General features: G+C 37.7%; 2 protein-coding genes across 6 annotated transcripts in view; both read left to right on the top strand.

Annotated features, from left to right (window-relative positions):
• Positions 1–15,190, top strand: part of SEC24B (SEC24 homolog B, COPII coat complex component) — a 104,694-nt gene extending 89,504 nt beyond the window's left edge. For all 5 annotated transcript variants that reach the window (XM_080641975.1, XM_080641973.1, XM_080641976.1 and 2 more), the window contains 10 exons: positions 4,144–4,267; positions 4,654–4,812; positions 5,415–5,588; positions 6,450–6,560; positions 8,226–8,401; positions 9,265–9,402; positions 10,168–10,272; positions 11,081–11,173; positions 13,396–13,499; positions 13,745–15,190. In XM_080641975.1, the coding sequence (XP_080498101.1) occupies positions 4,144–4,267; positions 4,654–4,812; positions 5,415–5,588; positions 6,450–6,560; positions 8,226–8,401; positions 9,265–9,402; positions 10,168–10,272; positions 11,081–11,173; positions 13,396–13,499; positions 13,745–13,859 (1,299 nt within the window). In that variant the 3' untranslated portion in view covers positions 13,860–15,190. The remainder of the gene's footprint in view (positions 1–4,143; positions 4,268–4,653; positions 4,813–5,414; positions 5,589–6,449; positions 6,561–8,225; positions 8,402–9,264; positions 9,403–10,167; positions 10,273–11,080; positions 11,174–13,395; positions 13,500–13,744) is intronic.
• A 2,104-nt stretch (positions 15,191–17,294) lies between these two features.
• On the top strand, positions 17,295–18,014 carry LOC308241646 (large ribosomal subunit protein uL6-like; the record flags this gene model as incomplete). The annotated part of the gene is made up of 1 exon (XM_080655161.1): positions 17,295–18,014. One exon carries the CDS (start codon positions 17,295–17,297, stop codon positions 18,012–18,014), a length of 720 nt encoding a protein of 239 aa, XP_080511287.1.
• Positions 18,015–19,808: the final 1,794 nt, after the last annotated feature.

The raw sequence follows: 19,808 nt of genomic DNA, 5'->3' as shown, positions 1-19,808 counted from the left end.
AACTCTAACCCTTTCATTTTATAGATGAGGAAACAGATTAAACTACATATATTGCCAAAGAGTAAATAACTATTTAATGGTAAAAATGTGACTTAATATTCTGATTCCAGAGTTCTTTTCTGTAATACAATAATATACTTATTAAATATGAGATATTATCATTTAACATGCTCATGCTAATAAACATTTTCATTATGATGGTGATATAAATTATTGTATGAACTTAGAAAATGGAAATAATAAAAATCAATATTCACTCTCAAGATATGCAAACAAGCATAATCGAGCATCATACTTATATATACTATATTTTCTAACTGATCTTTTATAACAGAGTTTTATGTACTGATAAAGTTTATACTCTTTATATATTGGAAGTATATTGGAAGCATTAAGAAATGTGTTTTACTAGTAGCCCTGGCCAGTGTGGCTCAGTTGGTTGAGTGTCGTCCTGTGCACCAAAAGGTCACCAGTTTGATTCCCAGTCAGGGCACATGACAGGTTGTAGTTCAGTTCCCCAGTCGGAGTGCATATGAGAAGCAACCGATCGATGATTCTGTTTCACATTGATGTTTTTCTCTCTTTCTTTTTCTCTCCCTTCTCTCTCCAAAATAAAAAAAACACACAAAACAAAACATTAAAAACCAACAAAAGAAATGTTTTTTTTACTAAATGTGAAAGTACTCAATTTAATTAATTGCCTCCTAACTATTGAAAAGTTGTCTGTTGCATTTTAACTATTAAAAAAAAACCAGCCGAAACCGGTTTGGTTCAGTGGATAGAGCGTCGGCCTGTGGACTGAAAGGTCCCAAGTTCGATTCCGGTCAAGGGCATGTACCTTGGTTGTGGGCACATCCCCAGTAGGAGGTGTGCAGGAGGCAGCTGATCGATGTTTCTCTCTCATCAATGTTTCTAACTCTCTATCCCTCTCCCTTCTTCTCTGTAAAATATCAATAAAATATTAAAAAAAAAACACAATATCAGGCTGAATATTACATGAAGACTTTATCAAGTATTTTAATCCCTTATTTTAAATAATAAATTAACTGGAACACTCATCTTTTATTCTGTACGTAATTTTTATCTAACTTCAACTTATATATGAGAAAATGCTATTGCAACTAATTGTGAATATGAAACAGTTTTAATAGTGTCATAAATATTTAGCGATATAGTCAGTTTTTTCTTAAGATAAATTCCTAGAAGTAAAATTACTGGGTCAAAGAGTATAAACTTTAGTTAAATTATTAAAGTATTTTACTTATTGGGCTTTTTATTAACCTATACTCTTAATGACTTTCATCTTATAGTCGCTATTAAGTATTGTTGCTTCTTTATTCTTCATCAATTTGCTAGAGAAAAATAGCACCATACTTTATTTTTTACAGAAATTGTATTTTTAATTGCTTTTGAGAAGGAAGCTAGTTTTATTTTTTATATGCTTTTATTGATTTTAGAGAGATAGGAAGGGAGAGAGATAGAGAGAGGGAAACATCTATCTGTTGCCTACTTCACATCCCCTACTGGAGATTGAGCCCACACCTGGGCATCTGCCCTAACTGGGAATCAAACCAGTAACCTCTTGGTTTATGGGTCGATGCTCAACCACTGAGCCACACTGGCTGGGCAAGAAGCTAATTTAAAAATAAATTGGGGCAAGGATCTTTTTTAATCAACAAGTAAAACTAGCATTGAATTCATTGATCCATTGCAGCCTATTATAGAATACTGAGATGTTTTGAACATGGGAAGATGTTACATATTTACTGAATTATTTGATATAGTTTTGTTTTTCTCATTTAACTTTTAGAAATAGTCTCTATCTGCCTGGGACTCAAAAACTTAAATATCTGTTCTGGTTTACATATTCCTTCACAGCTGAGTAAACTCTACTAATGTAATAACCATACACTGCAGGGTGGGGCAGCAGTAGGTTTACAGTTCCTATAGAAAATAATACAATAATAAATAATAATACGAGAATAAACTCTGTTTTATGTACTCACAGTTGTAAACCTATTTTTGTATAACTGACCACTCTATATAACTGAGAAGATTGAAACATTTCGTTAGGCATTGCAGTGTAGTAATTAAGAACTTGGAGCCTGCCTCTTGCCCTTTTTTACCTCTTTCTCCAGTGCCACCTTCTCAGTTCCATAGTCCTCCTACCTATAGGAAAAACCTTCCTTAATCTAGTATGCTCTCCTGTTGCTATATATTAATGATTGACAGCACTCAATCTGGAGCCCAGACTTCTTGCATTTATATTCTAGCATCTACCATTAATAGCTATGTAATTAGTCAAGTTACTTAATCCTTTTTTTGCCTCAGTTTCCTCATCTGTAAAATGAAATATATGTTATTATGAGGGTTAAATAATACATATAAACAATCTCGAGCAATGCTGCCATGTAAGTGCTTTATAAATGTTAGCAATTATCATTATTCCTAGAGGCCCCCAGTGCATGAAATTCATGCACGGGGGTGGAGGGGTCCCTCAGCCCGGCCTGTGCCCTCTCACAATCTGGAACCCCCTTGGGGGATGTCAGGCCTAAACTAGCAGTCGGACATCCCTCTCGCAATCCAGGACGCTGCATGCACCAGTGACCATATTTTTCATACCGGTGAAAGGCATCTTGCTGTTGTATGGGCAGCTGCATTTTTTTGCCCTGATTATAAAAAATAGTACATAACATGATCCTTCTGAGGCAGTAGTACCATTTTCCCCATCTTATGGGTGGAAAAACTGAAGCAGAGAGAAGTTAAGTAATTGGCTTTGTCACACAGTTATAAGTGCTAGAATCAGGACTGACCACAAAATGTGCAAGCCAGGGTTCATGCATGTCATCGCTGCATCATCCTGTTTTTTCAGTGTTAGAGTAGCCTTGCCAGGTTTTAATTTTTAAATCTAAGAGACTGTTCCCAATATATAGGGTAGGGTTCCTAGGCTTGGCTGGTGATCAGGGCCATCTGTGAGGCGATCAGGGGGACCCCCGCTGGCACCTGCCTTGGCTGGTGGCCTGGCACTGCCTGCTCGCCGGCCCCACCCTCCACCACACTGCTGGTCGCCTCCTTCTGCCCCCTGATGGTCAGTGCACGTCATAGTGACCGGTCATTCCGCTGTTTGGTTGTTTTGCATATTAGGGTTTTATTATCGGACTAGAGGCCCAGTGCATGAAATTCGTGCACGGGGGTGGTCCCCTCAGCCCAGCCTGCACCCTCTCCAATCCAGGATCCCTTGGGGGATGTCCAACTGCCAGTTTGATCGGGCCTAAACCGGCAGTCGAACATCCCTCTCACAATCCTGGACTGCTGGCTCCTAATCGCTCACCTGCCTGCCTGCCTGGTTGCCCCTAACTGCCCCCCGCTCCTGGCCTGATCGCCCCTCACTGCCTCTGCGTGCCGGCCTGGTCACCCCTAACTTGCCCCTGCTACCGACCAGGTCGCCCCCAACTGCCCTCTCCCTGCTGGCCTGGTTACCCCTTACTGCCCACCCCCCTGCCAGCCTAATCGCCCCCAACTGCCCCCCACCTCCCGCCGCCGGCCTGGTCGCCTCACGCAGCCTGCTTGTTCAGTCCTTTGGTCGTCCCTCACTAACCACACTGCTGGCCTGGTCGTAGGCAGCCATCTTGTGAGGATGTGAGGGTTAATTTGCATATTGTCTCTATATTATATAGGATTACTATAGAAAATCTGTGCCAACTGCCTAGACACTTTAAAAAAACTTTAGTTTTCTGGTGGGCGGGGGGTGGTGGAGGAGATACCCACTTTCTTATTATAAGAGAGATATAGGAACAATAGAGGCCCGGTGCACAACATTCATGCACTCGAGGCAGAGGATGTCCCGCAGCCTGGCCTGCACCCTTTCACAGTCCAGGAGCCCTCGGGGGATGTCCAACTGACGCGGGGTGTGGGCCTAAGCCACAGTTGGACATCCTTAATGCTGCCACAGATGCGGGCCACGGCGCTTGCACTGACCACCAGGGGGCAGCTCCTGCATTGAGCATCAGCCCCCTAGTGGTCAGTGCGCGCCACAGGGACCAGCTGTTCCGCCGTTTGGTCGATTTGCATATTACCCTTTTATTATATAGGATATGCACAATTCAAGGCTTCCAGGTCTTACTTTGTGACTTATTGACTTAGGTTGTACAACATCTTGGCCCTGCAACTGATTTTTATAAGAAGCTGGCTTTAGATTGCTCAGGGCAGCAGACTGCAGTGGATCTGTTCCTTTTAAGTTCACAGTATTCCGATCTTTCTTCTCTAGGTAAGGGGACAGTGTGTTTATCTGTTTACATACAGTTTTAGCATATGAATTAAATCTAAACTCTATAGTAAGCATTCTCAGTACTTTGGAGAGAAAGACATGTGAATTACATAGATGATATCTCTGAAAATTAACAGTAAATTTTAAAGCACTATACCAGTATAAAATGCTTTTGATATTTTGTTTTTAAAATATAATTTCTTTGCCATTCTCAACAATAAACCTTATATGTTATATTTTATAAATGTTTGTGTTTTCTCAGATTTATATATTATCTTTATTTTTGACAGTTTTTGTTTTCTCATTATGACTTAGATTTCTAAATAATATAGAATTTATACTCCTGTTGGACAAATATAAAATACTTTTTAAATTTCTCTTTAAAGCTTGCATGTCCAAGTATTCAGCAGGCTGCATCTATTATTATCCATCTTTCCATTCTACTCACAATCCTTCACAAGCAGAAAAGTTACAAAAAGAACTAAAACGTTATCTCACAAGGAAAATTGGATTTGAAGCTGTTATGAGAATAAGGTGTACTAAAGGTATGACGTTATAAAAACTCTGCTTTATAATTAAATTAGCATTCATATATTGAGTATCTGTGACTATCTGTAGTCCATGAAAGACTTTATGCTTGATCTATATACATATATATAGTTATTGAATAACCATTGCCCAATTTTTACAGTCATTTGAATAAGTGGGCAAAAATAATGCCTTGCTTTATTAGGAAGAACCTAAGAGAAAGCCCATATTGGAGGTGATTTTAGAAAGAGAATTAGAGGAATAGGGAAGATTTTAAGTGAAAATTATCTTTGCCCTCATCATCATTCAAATAGTCTTCAATTTACATTACCTTGGTTTTATGTGAATGTTTGCAGGAGGGATTCTGATCACTTATTTTAATTCTTAAAGGAGTTTTACAGTAATCCCCATTTTAAAAATGTTTTACATTAGATCTTTTGTGGAACCTACATTGGTTCTTTTGAATTGGTGTTTTAGAAACTCTACCAATACTCCAATCCTATCCCCCAGTTTTTCTTTTCATTCAAAATTAGAGACATTTTTTTACATTGTAAAGTAGCTTTAGCCTGAGATGTACTACTATTGTTTCATCTTTTATAATAAGTTTTCTCTTCTCTAGGTCTTTCAATGCACACTTTTCATGGAAACTTCTTTGTGCGTTCCACTGATTTGTTGTCCCTCGCCAACATCAATCCTGATGCTGGATTTGCAGTACAGCTGTCAATTGAAGAAAGTTTGACAGACACTTCCTTAGTATGCTTTCAAACAGCCCTGTTATATACATCAAGCAAAGGTAACATTAGGAGAAATGAAATATAACCTGTAGCAATAATTCTCCTCTCACATGGTGTTGAGAATGGGGAGAAAGAATGACCATACAGTGGAAAGTGATGGATTTGCATCAGTTAATCAAACATATGTTCTGTGTTTTGTTTTGTTTTTTTAACTCTTTTTTTTTAATCTTTAAATGATATCTTCTTTGACTTGCATTCCCAGGATCATATGTATCTGGTAAACCATGCTATTATGTTGGATATAATTTAGAATGAATGATCTATATATATAAAAGCCAAAGCCACCATTCGACTGGTAGCTATGACGTGCACTGACCACCAGGGGGCAGGCGCTCAACACACAGGCATGGAAACATGGAACAGACTGATGAATCTCAGAGGGAAGGGGGAAGGGGAAAGACAGGAAGAGATTAACCAAAGATGTTATATGCATACTAGAGGCCCGGTTACATGGATTCATGCACCGGTGGGGTCCCTTGGCCTGGCTTTCGGTGGATCAGGCTGAAACCAGCAGTCTGACATCCCCCAAGGGGTCCCAGATTGCGAGAGGGCACAGGCCAGGTCAAGGGGCCCCACCAGTGCATGAATCTGTGCACTGGGCCTCTAGTATTTAAATAAAAACTAAAACGTAATGTTAAGCTGTATTCAAAACATAGTATGTGTTCATAGTATATCTTCAGATTTAGAGAGTGTTTAATTTTCTTTAAAACACATTCACTGTGAAACTTAGTTTTTACATTTCAATATCCTGTTGAAGATTTAATCAGAACAATACCTTGAATAATTTTTTGACTGGTTCTCTTTGTTTCTTTCTTTTTCTAACATATTTTGCAATGACATTTGTTCATCACTTTGTTTAGGTGAACGGAGAATTAGAGTGCATACACTTTGTTTGCCAGTGGTAAGTTCACTAGCAGATGTATATGCAGGAGTGGATGTACAAGCTGCCATCTGTCTTCTGGCAAACATGGGTGAGTAAAACAGTGAGAGAACAAGTGAAATGCATTTTTCTATTCTAAAAACTGAAGCTTGGGCATTTTTCTTACCCTAAAAATCCCTTATTTTAAAAGTGTATGTTTTCTGTTTTCATGTATAGCAGTCTGAATTGGATGGTTCTTATATTTATTATTAATTCTTTGGTTTAAAAATCTTTTGAGGATTCATAATCACTAAAAGTTGGTGACAACCTAAATTTCCGTCAGTGAATATATGAACAAGCTGTGATACATTCATACAATGGCATATCATTCAGGAATAAAGAAGAACTATTGATACATGAACAAAATGAATGACTCTCATAGGCATTATGCTAAGTAAAAGAAGCTAGTCTCAAAATGCTACCTACAGCCCTAGCCTGTTTGGCTCAGTGAATAGAGCGTCAGCCTGGCAACTGAAAGGTCCCAGGTTCAATTCTGGTGAAGGGCCTCTGTTTCAGGCTCCCAGCCTTGGTCGGGGTCATGCGGAAGGCAACCAATTGTGTCTCTTTCACATCAGGGTCATGCGGGAGGCAACCAATTGATGTGTTTCTCTCTGTCTTTCCCTCTCCCTTCCAGTCTTTCTTAAAAAAAAAAAAAAAAAAAAAAAATCAATGGAAAAATGATCCTCGGGTGAGGATTAAAAAACAAACAAACAAACAAAACACCAACTGCTACCTACATGTGATTCCATTTACATGACTTTCTAGCAAAGGGAAAATCATAGGGATGAAGAAGAGATCATCCCTATGATTTTTCAGGGTTGGGGGCAGGGGAGCATTTTACTACAAGGAGATATTCTGGGGGTGGTGATGGCACTGTTGTGTATCTTGATTGTGGTAATGATTGCATGGTTATGCGTTTGACATAACCACCATTGAGCTATACTGGAAATAGTAAATTTTACTGTATATAAGTTTTTAAAATCCTTTAGGGGATTAATATAACACTTAGTGTTTTGTTTTTAATGAAATTATCTTTTAGATGAATTTAGATATAAAATGAGCATGATTATTGCCCATGAATTTTATTTTTAATACTTGGGCATATGTGTAGATTATCTTTATTTTAATAAAATATGTACTTGGGATTTCACACTAACATCTGGCTTTTCAATGTCTGCATAATGACCTGTGTTCAGTTTGTCCTCTCTTTTGTTGACTTGGGAATGCTTTGGCAGAGATTTCAGAGGATCACCAGGGATAACTAAGATTGCAGAACTTACCGTTGTTTGTTTTTCAGTTCTTTCTTTTTTATTGGAACTTACATTGTTTGGCCAGAAAAAAAAATACTTTATATATGTGACTTCTATTTAAGTAATGAAAGTATCCCCAGAGGTTTCTTAAAATAGATGAATAATACATGTTTTCCAGTACCAGTAGTGGCGCTATGTATTTTTAAACTTAAAACTATTAAAACAAAAAGGTCCAAAACAATCTAGATTTGTTCTGATTATCAAATTTAGTTCAGAAAAATTGTGTAATGAGCAAAGTCACCCCAATAAATTTAATTAAAACAATTTTTTAATGGGTGAGCTGGTAAATGTATTTTTTAATCCTAGAAATTGAATTTTTATTGGTTTCTTAAATAATGCATGTAAGTCTTACCTCTTATAGCATTCATTGAATTCTAATGGTTAAATATGTTTTCGTTGCTTTCTAGCTGTGGATCGATCCATTTCAACAAGTCTCTCAGATGCAAGAGATGCCTTAGTGAATGCTGTGGTGGATTCATTGTCTGCATACAGCTCAACTGTCTCACATTTACAGCACTCTGTGTTGATCGCACCCAGCTCCCTCAAGTTGTTTCCTCTCTATGTCTTGGCCCTTCTCAAACAGGTAGCTAGATCTCTATATTCAGTATTACATTTAATAAAGACTTTAACATTTCTCGATACATATCCAACATGGATATCCCCGGGAGGTCACTCTCCCCGGGGCTCTGTCCAGGTGGCATAGGGGAGCATAGGGCTTTGCCCATTGATGTACAGTCCCTTTCCACAGCGTTGGAGAGAAAGCTGGGCCTTGAGTCTGCACCTGCATATTCCTACAGCTTCTCAGAATCTTGTGGACAATGACTGAGGAGACAAACCATGAAGGAAACATCTAAAAAATAAATAAAATTCTCGCTACATAAGTAAAGAAATGAAATCTAGGTTTCTGGGTTTTAAAAAAATATTTAGAGGGTTATGTAGTTTACCATTGGAAAAGTTTAGAAGAACAGGAAAAGATCACTGGAAAGTCGAGGTATATAGATACATGATGACTATTGTGAGACCCTATGCCCTTACTCTTCAATATGTGGAAGCAGCCTGCATAATGGTGTGCTTATAGTGTACTCTGTGTATGCTTCTGGACAGAGACTCAGGGAAAGATCTTTGAACTCATTGAACATCTTTCCAGGCAACATAATGGGTGATAGATACATATCCTCTTAACTTACAGCAACTGAAAGAGGTGAGTATCATTTTTCCTGTTTTGTTGATGATGACAACATAGCTTTGAGAAGCTAAGTAACTTGCTCACATATCTTTCTATTGTCGGAGCTGAAAATAGAATCTAGGTTTGTCTGATTTGAAGGCCATGCTTTTTCCATGACAGTGGTATATATTGGTTTTATTTATTTATTTACTTATTTATTGGTTTTAATATTTTGTCTATTTATGTTTTATTTGAAATTTTTGTCTTCTTTTTTAATGTAGAAAGCATTTAGAACTGGTACAAGCACACGCCTGGATGATCGTGTATATGCCATGTGTCAGATAAAGTGTCAGCCACTTGTTCACCTAATGAAAATGATTCATCCCAACTTATACAGGATAGACAGGTTGATAGATGAGGTATGATTTCTTTTAGTACATTTGAAGTTTTTAAATTTAAATATATTTGAATGTCTTGATTTCACTGGTAAGATAGCAATGCCTTTATTAACAATTTTTTAATTCATTTTTCCCTTCTGGTATTAATGCATTAAATAAGGACACTATGGATTTGATTGGACAGTAGTACTATCAGGTATTATCTGTGGTTATGGAGTTTTCAAAAATAGTTTCATGTGGGAAGTAATATTCCTTGTGGGATTGCTTATAATATTTATTATAAAGCCAAGTTGTAGACTGGACATTTCCATATATATTTTATAGACATTGACCATTTCTGATATGATCAGAGTGCAATTTTTATTATATTGTAAACTGGATCTGATATCCATCAGTGTTTTTAATATGTAAATATGTAGTGTGTGTTTTCTTCCTTGTATTAAAACTCTTTGGAATCTTCTCTGTATTATGTTTATAGAGAAATGTAAAAAAGTAACTTGCTTTGCAGCAGATTTAATAGTCATACATTTAATATATCCTGATCCCCAAATGGAAGAAAATGGAGAGATTGTTTTATGTATTTGTGTTTCTCTCTTTTTAATTTGAATACATCTGAATGTCTTGATTCTATAGCCAAGGTAATATTTAAGTATCAATAATTTTTTGCATCCTACAAAATCCTCAGGTGTTATTTTCAGTATTTCATGAGGAGTTGGTGGCCATTAGCTTCCAAACTGTGCTGATAGCAATGTCAGCTCATTTACATTCCATCTGTTTTTGTTGCAGGGTGCAATACATGTTAATGACAGGGTCGTACCTCAGCCACCGATTCAAAAATTGTCTGCAGAGAAGCTGACAAGAGAAGGTGCTTTCCTTATGGACTGTGGCTGTGTAAGCATCCTCTCCTGACAAAGCCTAACACTGTTCCAACAAAAGGAGAAACACAGGGGCCAGATTAGTCAGTGAAAGGTAGATTAGGAGCTGAGAGGCAGGCAATACATTGGTAACTGGCACAAGAGGTCAATATATGTTAGACTTTTCTAGTTGGATATTATTTTATTATAGATTAATAAAGGTTACCATGGATTATTTACTGTCCTAGATTATATATATTTGATACAGAACCAAGTTCCTGTTTTCAAGGATTTTATCATTAGACTCATAAAATTCAAAGGGGCCTCAAATTTGTCTAGTACAATTTATATCCATTGTCAGAAATGCCATTAATGATTAGGAGTTCAGAAGAAGTCACCGGGCAGAGTGGTGGTGAAGGGTGTTAGAATGGTCAAGTTGGCTTCATAAATGAGACCTTATGATCAGGAAAAGGATTCCAATAGCCATAGGAGGGGGGATGGGAGAGCACATTAGTGAAAACAATAGACAGTCATTGAAATAGTGGGAAAGAAATATTGTGAGCCAGTTATCCCGGTTAAAACATTACATTCGTATGGGGGCGTGGGGGAGAGAAGGTAAGATATATTTTATGGGAAGCTTTGAAATTTAAGCAAAGAAGATATGAAACACTCTTAAGATTCCTGGATGTAGATTCTAAATGTACCAATTATATTTCCTTTTTACTTTTATGTTTCTACTTTATTTGAAATAGTATATTTTACCTTTTTTATTCTGGATAATTTTGAGAAAGTAAACTAATGTGTTTCTGATTAAGGAATTTTAATATCTTGGTTTTTGTTTTTAGGTTTTTTACATTTGGGTTGGAAAAAGCTGTGACAACACCTTCATCGAGGATGTACTTGGGTATCCTAATTTTGCATCAGTACCACAGAAAATGGTCAGTGGGTTTTTATACAGCGTTAACTTTGTATGTGCTTGTTTGCTTGAAATGTTTTTTATTGAGATAAAATACACATAAGATTCACAGTTTTAACCATTTAAAGTATACAATTCATTAGTTTTTAGTTAAATTCATAATGTTGTACAACTATCCCCAGGATCTAATTTCAGAGTCCCATAAAGAAACCCATATCTCCCAATTCTCCCCTCCTTTCCCAGCAACCACTAATTTCCTTTCTATATCTGTGGATTTGCCTGTTCTGGACATTTCACATAAATGGAATCATATATGTGGCCTTTTGTCTTTGGCTTCTTTCATTTCTCACAATGTTTTTAAGGTTCATCCATGTTGTAGCATGTATCAGTATTTCATTCTTTTGTATGACTAAGTAATAGTTCATTGTTTGGATACACCACATTTTGTATATCCAATTATTCATTTATGGGCATCTGGGATGTTGCCACTCTGGGGCTATTGTGAATAGTGCTACCATGAACATTTGTGTACAAGTGTTTCTGTAAACATGTTTTCAGTTCTCTTGGGCATATAACCAAGGGTTGAAATTTCTGGGTCATATGGTAAACTCTGTGTTTACTTCTTTTTTTTAAAATATATTTTTATTAATTTCAGAGAGGAAGAGAGAGAGATGAGAGATAGAAACATCAATGATGAGAGAGAATCACTGATTGGCCGCTCCCTGCATGCCACCCCACTGAGGGTCAAGCCTGCAACCTAGGCATGTGCCCTTGACTGGAATCAAACCCAGGACCTTCCAGTCTGCAGGCCGATGCTCTATCCGCTGAGCCAAACCAGCTAGGGCTGTGTTTACTTCTTCAGGAACTGACACACAGTTTTCCAACAACTTTACCTTCTGATATAAATTATTTTGCTGATAACATTTTTCATTTGGCCTTTACTGTGTGTGTGTGTTAACCAATACCAAAGAAATATGATCATGAAATCAGTTCCCTACATTTAATTAATGGAAAAGGTCTAACTTGCCCCTACCTTGGTTGGAGCATCATTCCGTACACCAAAAGGTTGTGGGTTCAATTTCTGATCAGGGCACATACCTAGGTTGCAGGTTGGATCCCTGGTTAGGAAGCATCCAAGAGGCCAACAATCAATGTTTCATTCTCCCCCCGCCCCCCGCTTCCTATCTCTGAACATATCCTCAAGTGAGGATTTAAAAAAATATATATCTACCTTATTCTTTGATATTGTAAATACGTCCTTTCTCCTGAAATTAATATAATGTCAGTGTAATTTTTATCACTTTCTGCTGTCGTTTGATTGACTCAACAAATGAGAATAAGGAAATGTTTTTAAAAAGAATAATAGTGAAGGGGGAAAGCATATGAAAATTAAATCTCACTAAATAGGATAGTAAACGTTATTTTAAAGCTGTAGATATTTAAGCACTATGATACCAGCATAGTAAACAGAATTCAGAAATGGATCTAATTCCTGAAAAATAGAATGTAGTAAAGGTTAATTAAGAAAATAAAATAACAGCATAACATTTCTTTTATTTACCAGATAGGCAAAGATTTTTAAGTTTAATAACAGGCAATAAGTGCAGGGAGTATAGGTCAACAGTCCTATCAAAAACTGTAGATTGTAGTGTATATTTTTCGTATTTTGGGGGAGTATTTGGCAATATCTGTTAAAATTAAAATCACATAGTTTATGATACAGTAAATTTTTCTACTCCAAAGAATATTTCCCGCAGATTTATTCATAAAAATTTGTTTTTCTACACACATGCTTGTGGCATTAAATACAAATATCTGGGGAAATTTATATTAAAACAAATGTTTTCTATTCTTTTACTTTTTAAATGTTGACATAAATTACAAATATAGCTAACCCAAACTTTTCTATTTAAATCTTTTACATACTATATACTTTGAATTATTCAGTGCATTATTAAGTTCACTTTGGGGAAAAAACTCACATATACAAAAGAATAGACTTTTTGGGTCTTAACATACACGTAAAATGTCAGTATCATATTATGAAGCATTTTTATTGACTTATCCAGAACTATATAAACAAACTTGCCAACAATTTAAATTTCATTTGTTTGGTTGCTCCTGTTGGGACTGGAAATGGAGTGCTGGCAGTTGATTGGTAGTAGTGGGAATCATGATTTAGTTCTAATAGTACTGAAGTCCATGAGAAAGGAAGTAATTTCCTAATTATATTTCTGTTACCAGACACATCTTCCAGAGCTAGATACACTTTCATCGGAAAGAACCAGATCCTTTGTAACTTGGCTTAGAGACAGCAGACCATTAAGCCCAGTCCTTCACGTGGTAAAGTAAGTACTTCTATAACTTAACTATAAAATTGTCTTGTCCTGTGCAATTTATGTAAAATTGCTTGTCTTCAAAGCAAATTTAAAATATTATCAAACTATAATATAGTGGTAGAATGTTGTTATTTGAATATTATCCCTTATGTTTCATTTTCCTAAAGTCCCCATGTATCATTGATTTTTCAAAAGTATAATTATTATTGTTAATAATATGGATTTTTAGGTTAATACCCTTTTCTCTTTTTCAGAGATGAGAGTCCTGCCAAAACAGAGTTTTTCCAACATTTGATTGAAGACCGGACAGAAGCTGCATTCTCTTACTATGAATTTTTGCTTCATATTCAGCAACAGATTTGTAAGTGAAGTGGAATAAAATGGAATCAAAAGAAAATTAGACAAAGCCTAATCTGCTGGAGAAACCCATTGGAAATTTGAAATGAAGGCATTTGTTGTTACAAGATACAATGCATAGCATAGCACCCTGTCTGAGGCAAAAGGTAAAGAGGAAGAAAGAACTTGGCAGATTTTCTCAGCCTGAATTAATGGTAATGATGATGCTGTTTCACCAGGTATATTTTGAGTTGGTTTCCACACATTTCCAGTAGTGCAGCAGTTCAGTGCTCTGTTCATTGCAAGCCAGCACATTCATTTAGCTAATGTGGATGATAGGTCATAATGTAAAATTAGGTAACTTTTTTTCTTATAGTTAATATGACATTTCTGGACTGGAACTCTGACAAGAAATGCCAAAAGGCAGTGGGCACCGTGTTATTTATATGAATTTTTAACAAGGAATGATTCGTATTCATTAAATGAATTCAATATTTTCCCTGTAAAAACAATAGAGTTTCAGTACATGAACTATAGAAACAATATATACATAATGTACATAAATGTTACATTTGTAAAGAAAGTGTAAAAATGTAACTACAGAATATGAATTGCTACAACTGTGCTGCATTGTTGGATGACAACTCTTTTTGTCACAGTTAGAGAATGAGGTTGACTAATGCGTATTATGAATTGAGTCCACAGAAGAAACACAAACTCTTTGTAATTCTGTTAAATCTTTTATGTGGATTTATTTATGATCAGCCTACTAATTAAAAATATTTTGCTTGACAGTATGGTTTGGTGTTTTTTTGTGAGGGGAGGAAAGTGGACGGGTTTTCAGGTGTTTTATTTTTACATATATGATATACTGAATTCACTTACTTGGGGGAAATGGAATGATACTGAATCAGTAAGTTTTATTCATTTGTGCACCTTACCAAGTACTTTGTTTATATTCTGAAAAGGAATGTTACTCTCAAAATACTATGGTTATTGATTAAGTATAATCTTAATTTGTCTTTCTCAATTAAATTAGAGACATTTTTTCTGCGAATTCATATCAAGAAAATTTTCATAATATGTGAGTATTCTATTTCATTGACTTTAAGATTACCATCTTGAATTTTCAGAGAGATTCTATTCTGAAAAAAAAATCATTTACTAATTTCTTACTTACTGTAAAAACTGTTAATGCTCCATATTATTTTGTGGGATGGAATTTTTATACATTTGAAAGTCCCATCAATGAACTTTGGAAGAAAAAAATGCTGTTGATGTGTGTGGTGAATGATTTTTATGGCTTTTGTGCTTAGTGGACCTCTTTTCTTTGGATGAAATAAAAGTACTATCTCCCATTCCCTCAGGCTACTGAGAGGTTAAATGACTCACCCTAAATGACATTACTAATTAGTGACAGAGCTAAGAGTAAAAGCCAAATGTTCTCCCCACTCACTGCCTACTGCCACCCCACTTCCACCTCCACCCAGGACTGTACTTGTTCCTATACCACTCTGCCTCTAGCAAGAGAGAATCTTACTGAACATTAGAAAAAACTATAGCACTTTAAGGGCAACTAAATATTGTAATTTTATAATGAAAAGTCTAATGTTTCTGTTTTAAGAAAGACAAAAATCTTTCGTCCTTGGATATTTTGTTGGTCATTCAATAGGTATTTATAAGCACTTAATACTTGTCAGATATTGTTCTAGGCCAGTGGTCGGCAAACCGCGGCTCTGTTGACTAATGAGTTTGCCGACCACTGTTCTAGGCATAAGACAGATAAAAATCCCACTTTCTCAGTGCTTACACTATAGAGTGAGGGTGGTGAGGACTGGGGAAAACAATACATTTATGTATGTCAAGTGCGATGAATGCCGTGAAGAAAAAGAAAGCTGGGTAGGGGAATCAAGAATACTTTATTTTATAGTAACCAGAGAAGGTCCTCTGAAAAGGTGGCAGTTGAGCAGAGCCTAAAACCACGTGGGTATCTGGAAGAGGAGCCATCCAAGTACTGGGATTTGTGGTAGGTGAATGTGCAAGGTACCTCTGGCTGCTCTTGTTTTCTCTGTGAAAAAGGCGGAGTTGTCCCCTGAGAAATGGTCTCCTAGGAGAGGGAGACATTGAACTGACTAGTGGCATGAATTATGATTGTTAAGCAGCACTGAGGGCCTATCTTGGGATATGAGTCATGAACTTAAAAGTGAAGCCAGTTAGCATAGCTGTGTCTCTTGCCTCCAGCCACATTCAGCTGCTGCTTGCAGAGTTGGATGTAAGCAAGGTTGCTACAAAAAACTGAGGAGCAAGGGAATGACTCATTTAAGTGAAAGGGACTTAAAATAAGTGATGGATAGAGAAAATGGGGTGGGCTTAATAGTTTAGAGGTCCTATTAAGGTCAAAAAGCTCAAGCACTGGATCTCAGGATATGGGATGCTAGAAATTGAGGTTTTGAGGAAATTTAGATACTGATAATTATGAGATCTAGGGTATGTGTGGGAGTGGATAGTTGAGGTGCTGTAAAAGATGACTGGAAGTGAGGAGGTCAGAACTTAGAATAAGGATTTTAGCTGGGTCATTTCTTTGACCATTAAAATTGCCAGGAAAAATGACTGGAGAGTAGCAGCACTGAGGGCCTATGGGGACTGTGTATATGGGCCTATGGGGATGGGATATTATGTGGTCCAATGACATTAGCTCAGAACCGGAGGTAGGCAAGGAAAAATAGTCTGGATGTCTACAAATGAGCAGAGGGATGCCTGCCTGGGGTCTGATATCAAACACAGCCACCCTAGCCTGGCCGGCATGGCTCAGTGGTTGAGCGTCGACCTATCAACCAGGAGGTCACAGTTCGATTCCTGGTCAGGGCACATGCTTGATCCCCAATGTAACAAACAAACACAGCCACCCTTCAAAGGTTTGCAAGGGAGTTAGTGTCTACAGAAGAGAGCTGTTTCAGAGTATGTGGAGATTGACTTCACCGGAATGTGGGCATGATGAGATTAATCCTGATGGGTGAAGGGTAATCAGTCTCATTGCTGCCCCATGGGACAAGTCTCCAATCATTTGTGAAGCTGAATGACCAGAAGGGTCATGCTTACCAGGAGGCCTGTGAGCCTGCTTTCAATTACCTGAAATTGTCATCAAAGTCCGTGGTTCTCAGTGTTCATTGTGGGAATGAGATGAACATTTCCCGGTAGGGGGTTGACCAAAAGTACGTGTGTTGTTGTTTTTTTATAAATATTTTTTAAATACATATTTTATTGATTTTTTTACAGAGAGGAAGGGAGAGGGATAGAAAGTTAGAAACATCTATGAGAGAAACATCGATCAGCTGCCTCCTGCACACCCCCCACTGAGGATGTGCCTGCAACCAAGGTATATGCCCTTGATCGGAATCGAACCTGGGACCCTTCAGTCCGCAGGCCGACCCTCTATCCTCTGAGCCAAACCGGTTAGGGCCCAAAGGTATGTATATTAAAAGAGTATCCCAAGTGCTCTTCGCCGCATCTACTGCGAGGATGAAAAAAAAAAAGACAACTCTCAGCAATTCTACTGTGGACATCCCAGAAAACATGGACATCACTCTGAAGGGACACACACTTATTGTGAAAGGCCCCAGAGGCACCCTGCGGAGGGACTTCAACCACATCAATGCAGAACTCAGTCTCCTTGGCAAGAAAAAGAAGAGGCTCCGGGTTGACAAATGGTGGGTAAATAGAAAGGAACTGGCCACGGTTCACCCTATCTGCAGTCATGCACAGAACATGATCAAGGGTGTCACACTGGGCTTCCATTACAAGATGAGGTCTGTGTACGCTCACTTCCCCATCAGCGTGGTTATTCAGGAGAATGGTTTTCTTGTTGAATTCAGAAATGTCTTGGACAAAAAATATATCTGCCGAGTTTGGATGAGGTCAGGCATTGCTTGTTCAGTATCTCAAGCCCAGAAAGATGAGTTGATTTCTGAAGGAAACGACATTGAACTTGAATCAAATTCAGCTGCTTTGATTCAGCAAGCCACAATAGTTAAAAACAAGAATATCAGAAAATTTTTTGATGGTATCTGCGTTACTGAAAAAGGAACAGTTCAGCAGACTGATGAATCAAATCTAAGTTGTCCAGCTATAGAAACACCAAGATGCCGATTGATTTGTCACACTTATTTGCGATATTTAAAGATGCAATAAAGCCTTGTATTGATTTGGGGGGAAAAAAGTATCCCAGGTGATGTGAAAACCTCCTAATATACATGAGTCTTATTCAAAGTAACTTTTGAAAATATTAAAAATAGTTTAAAAGGCCAAAAAAATGAAAACAAAGCTGAAAACACTGCAGACATTATTTAGGTGGAATCACTAATAACTGAAAGAAGACAGACGACTAAAAACAATAGCAAGCTGTGTGTGGCACGTGAAACAGACCTGAAAAATAAAAACATATTTTATAATTATCTTTTGTCCCTGAATTTAGAGGCAATCTGTTTCGACCAGAAAATTGGGTCTCCTCCTCCTCTCTGCCTTCTTACAATACCCATGAGAAGTGGCACTTCACATGAAACAAGTGGACAGGAAGTGTGTGTGTGTTTGGCTGAGGGGGAGGTAGCCATGACTCCAGGCCACAAGAGGCTCTTAAAGCATTGCCTTCTGATGTATCATAAGCTGATCCAAAAGTGAAAGCTTGGCTTAAGCTCAGCCAACCTGGCGTAGGCAAGGACAGAGTAGTCTGGATGTCTGCAAACGAGGAGCAGAAGGATGCCTGCCTGGGGTCTGAGATCACACACAGCCACCCTTGAAAGGTTTGCAAGCAAGGTAGTTTAGTCTACCTCCTGTTTTTTTTCTTCTACCCACTACCACACTCACAACAGTTCACACACCAGATATGTGAGGACTTTACCCACACCAAGCAATTCTCTGTGACACCAGCTGAGTGTCCTGCAATTCAACTCAATTCTGACACTATCTGAAGATAGCATCCAATCCCACAGGTCAACAATCCCATGAGACTGCTCCCACTTTAGATGCCAGTTGCAAGTGCAGGTTTGTTGCCTGTGCTTCTGACCAATCGGCTCTAGATCAGGGGTTTCAAGGCCCCCAACTTGAGGTTTAATTAATTTACTAGACTGTTGAGTAAAGGATACAGATGTATAGCCAGATGAAGAGAGACAGGATGAGGTCTGGGATGGTCCTGAGTGCAGGAGCTTCTGTCCCCATGGAGTAGTGTGTGTCACCACCAGTGTGGATGTGTTCACCAGCCTGGAAGCTCTCTGAACCCCATAGTTTTGGGATTTTATGGCGGTTTCTTCACATAGATATCAGTTATTAACTCCATTTCCATTCCCTCTCCCCTCTCTGGAGAATGGGGGCAGGTAGGACTGAAAATTCCAAGCTTCCAGTCATGGCTTAGTCTTCCTGGTGACGAGCCCCCACCCAGAAGCTCACCCAGAGTTGCCTCATTAGAACAAGAGATGTTCCTAGTGCTCTGATCACCTAAGAAGTTACAAGGGTTTTAGGAGCTCTGTGCCAGGAACCGAAGGCAGAGACCTATATATGTATATCTTTTCTGTTATCTTACAGTTACTATTAGTAATGCACAATGAGTTGTTAAGGATTGTAAAAATTTGTGTTCACAAATGAAAATCAGTGTTAGCATTTACAAGGCTTATAATTTTGCAAAAACTCCCCTAAATGTATATACAGATACTACCTCATAGATATTTGTCAGACAAAATCAGTACTATAGCATTTTCTTATGAGTGTATCATCACTGGAGATGTTCCTGGTTTTTGCTGCTTTTTTCATACTATTTTAGATCTAGCCATTTAGATTATAGATAATTTGATTATTGTACAATGATCAATATGTGCTTATATTTACACTTCAGTTGTCTAGTTTTCTTTCATTAGATTTATAAATATATTTTGGTAGAAATAAAATGATTAGTCCAGCCAGCGTGGCTCAGTACCAGTTCGATTCCCGGTCAGG

The sequence above is a fragment of the Plecotus auritus genome, assembly GCF_963455305.1.
Source record: "Plecotus auritus genome assembly, chromosome: 1".
NCBI lineage: Eukaryota > Metazoa > Chordata > Mammalia > Chiroptera > Vespertilionidae > Plecotus > Plecotus auritus.
The sequence above is the reverse complement of the archived record's forward strand: the minus strand, read 5'-3'. Positions and strand labels throughout refer to the sequence as shown.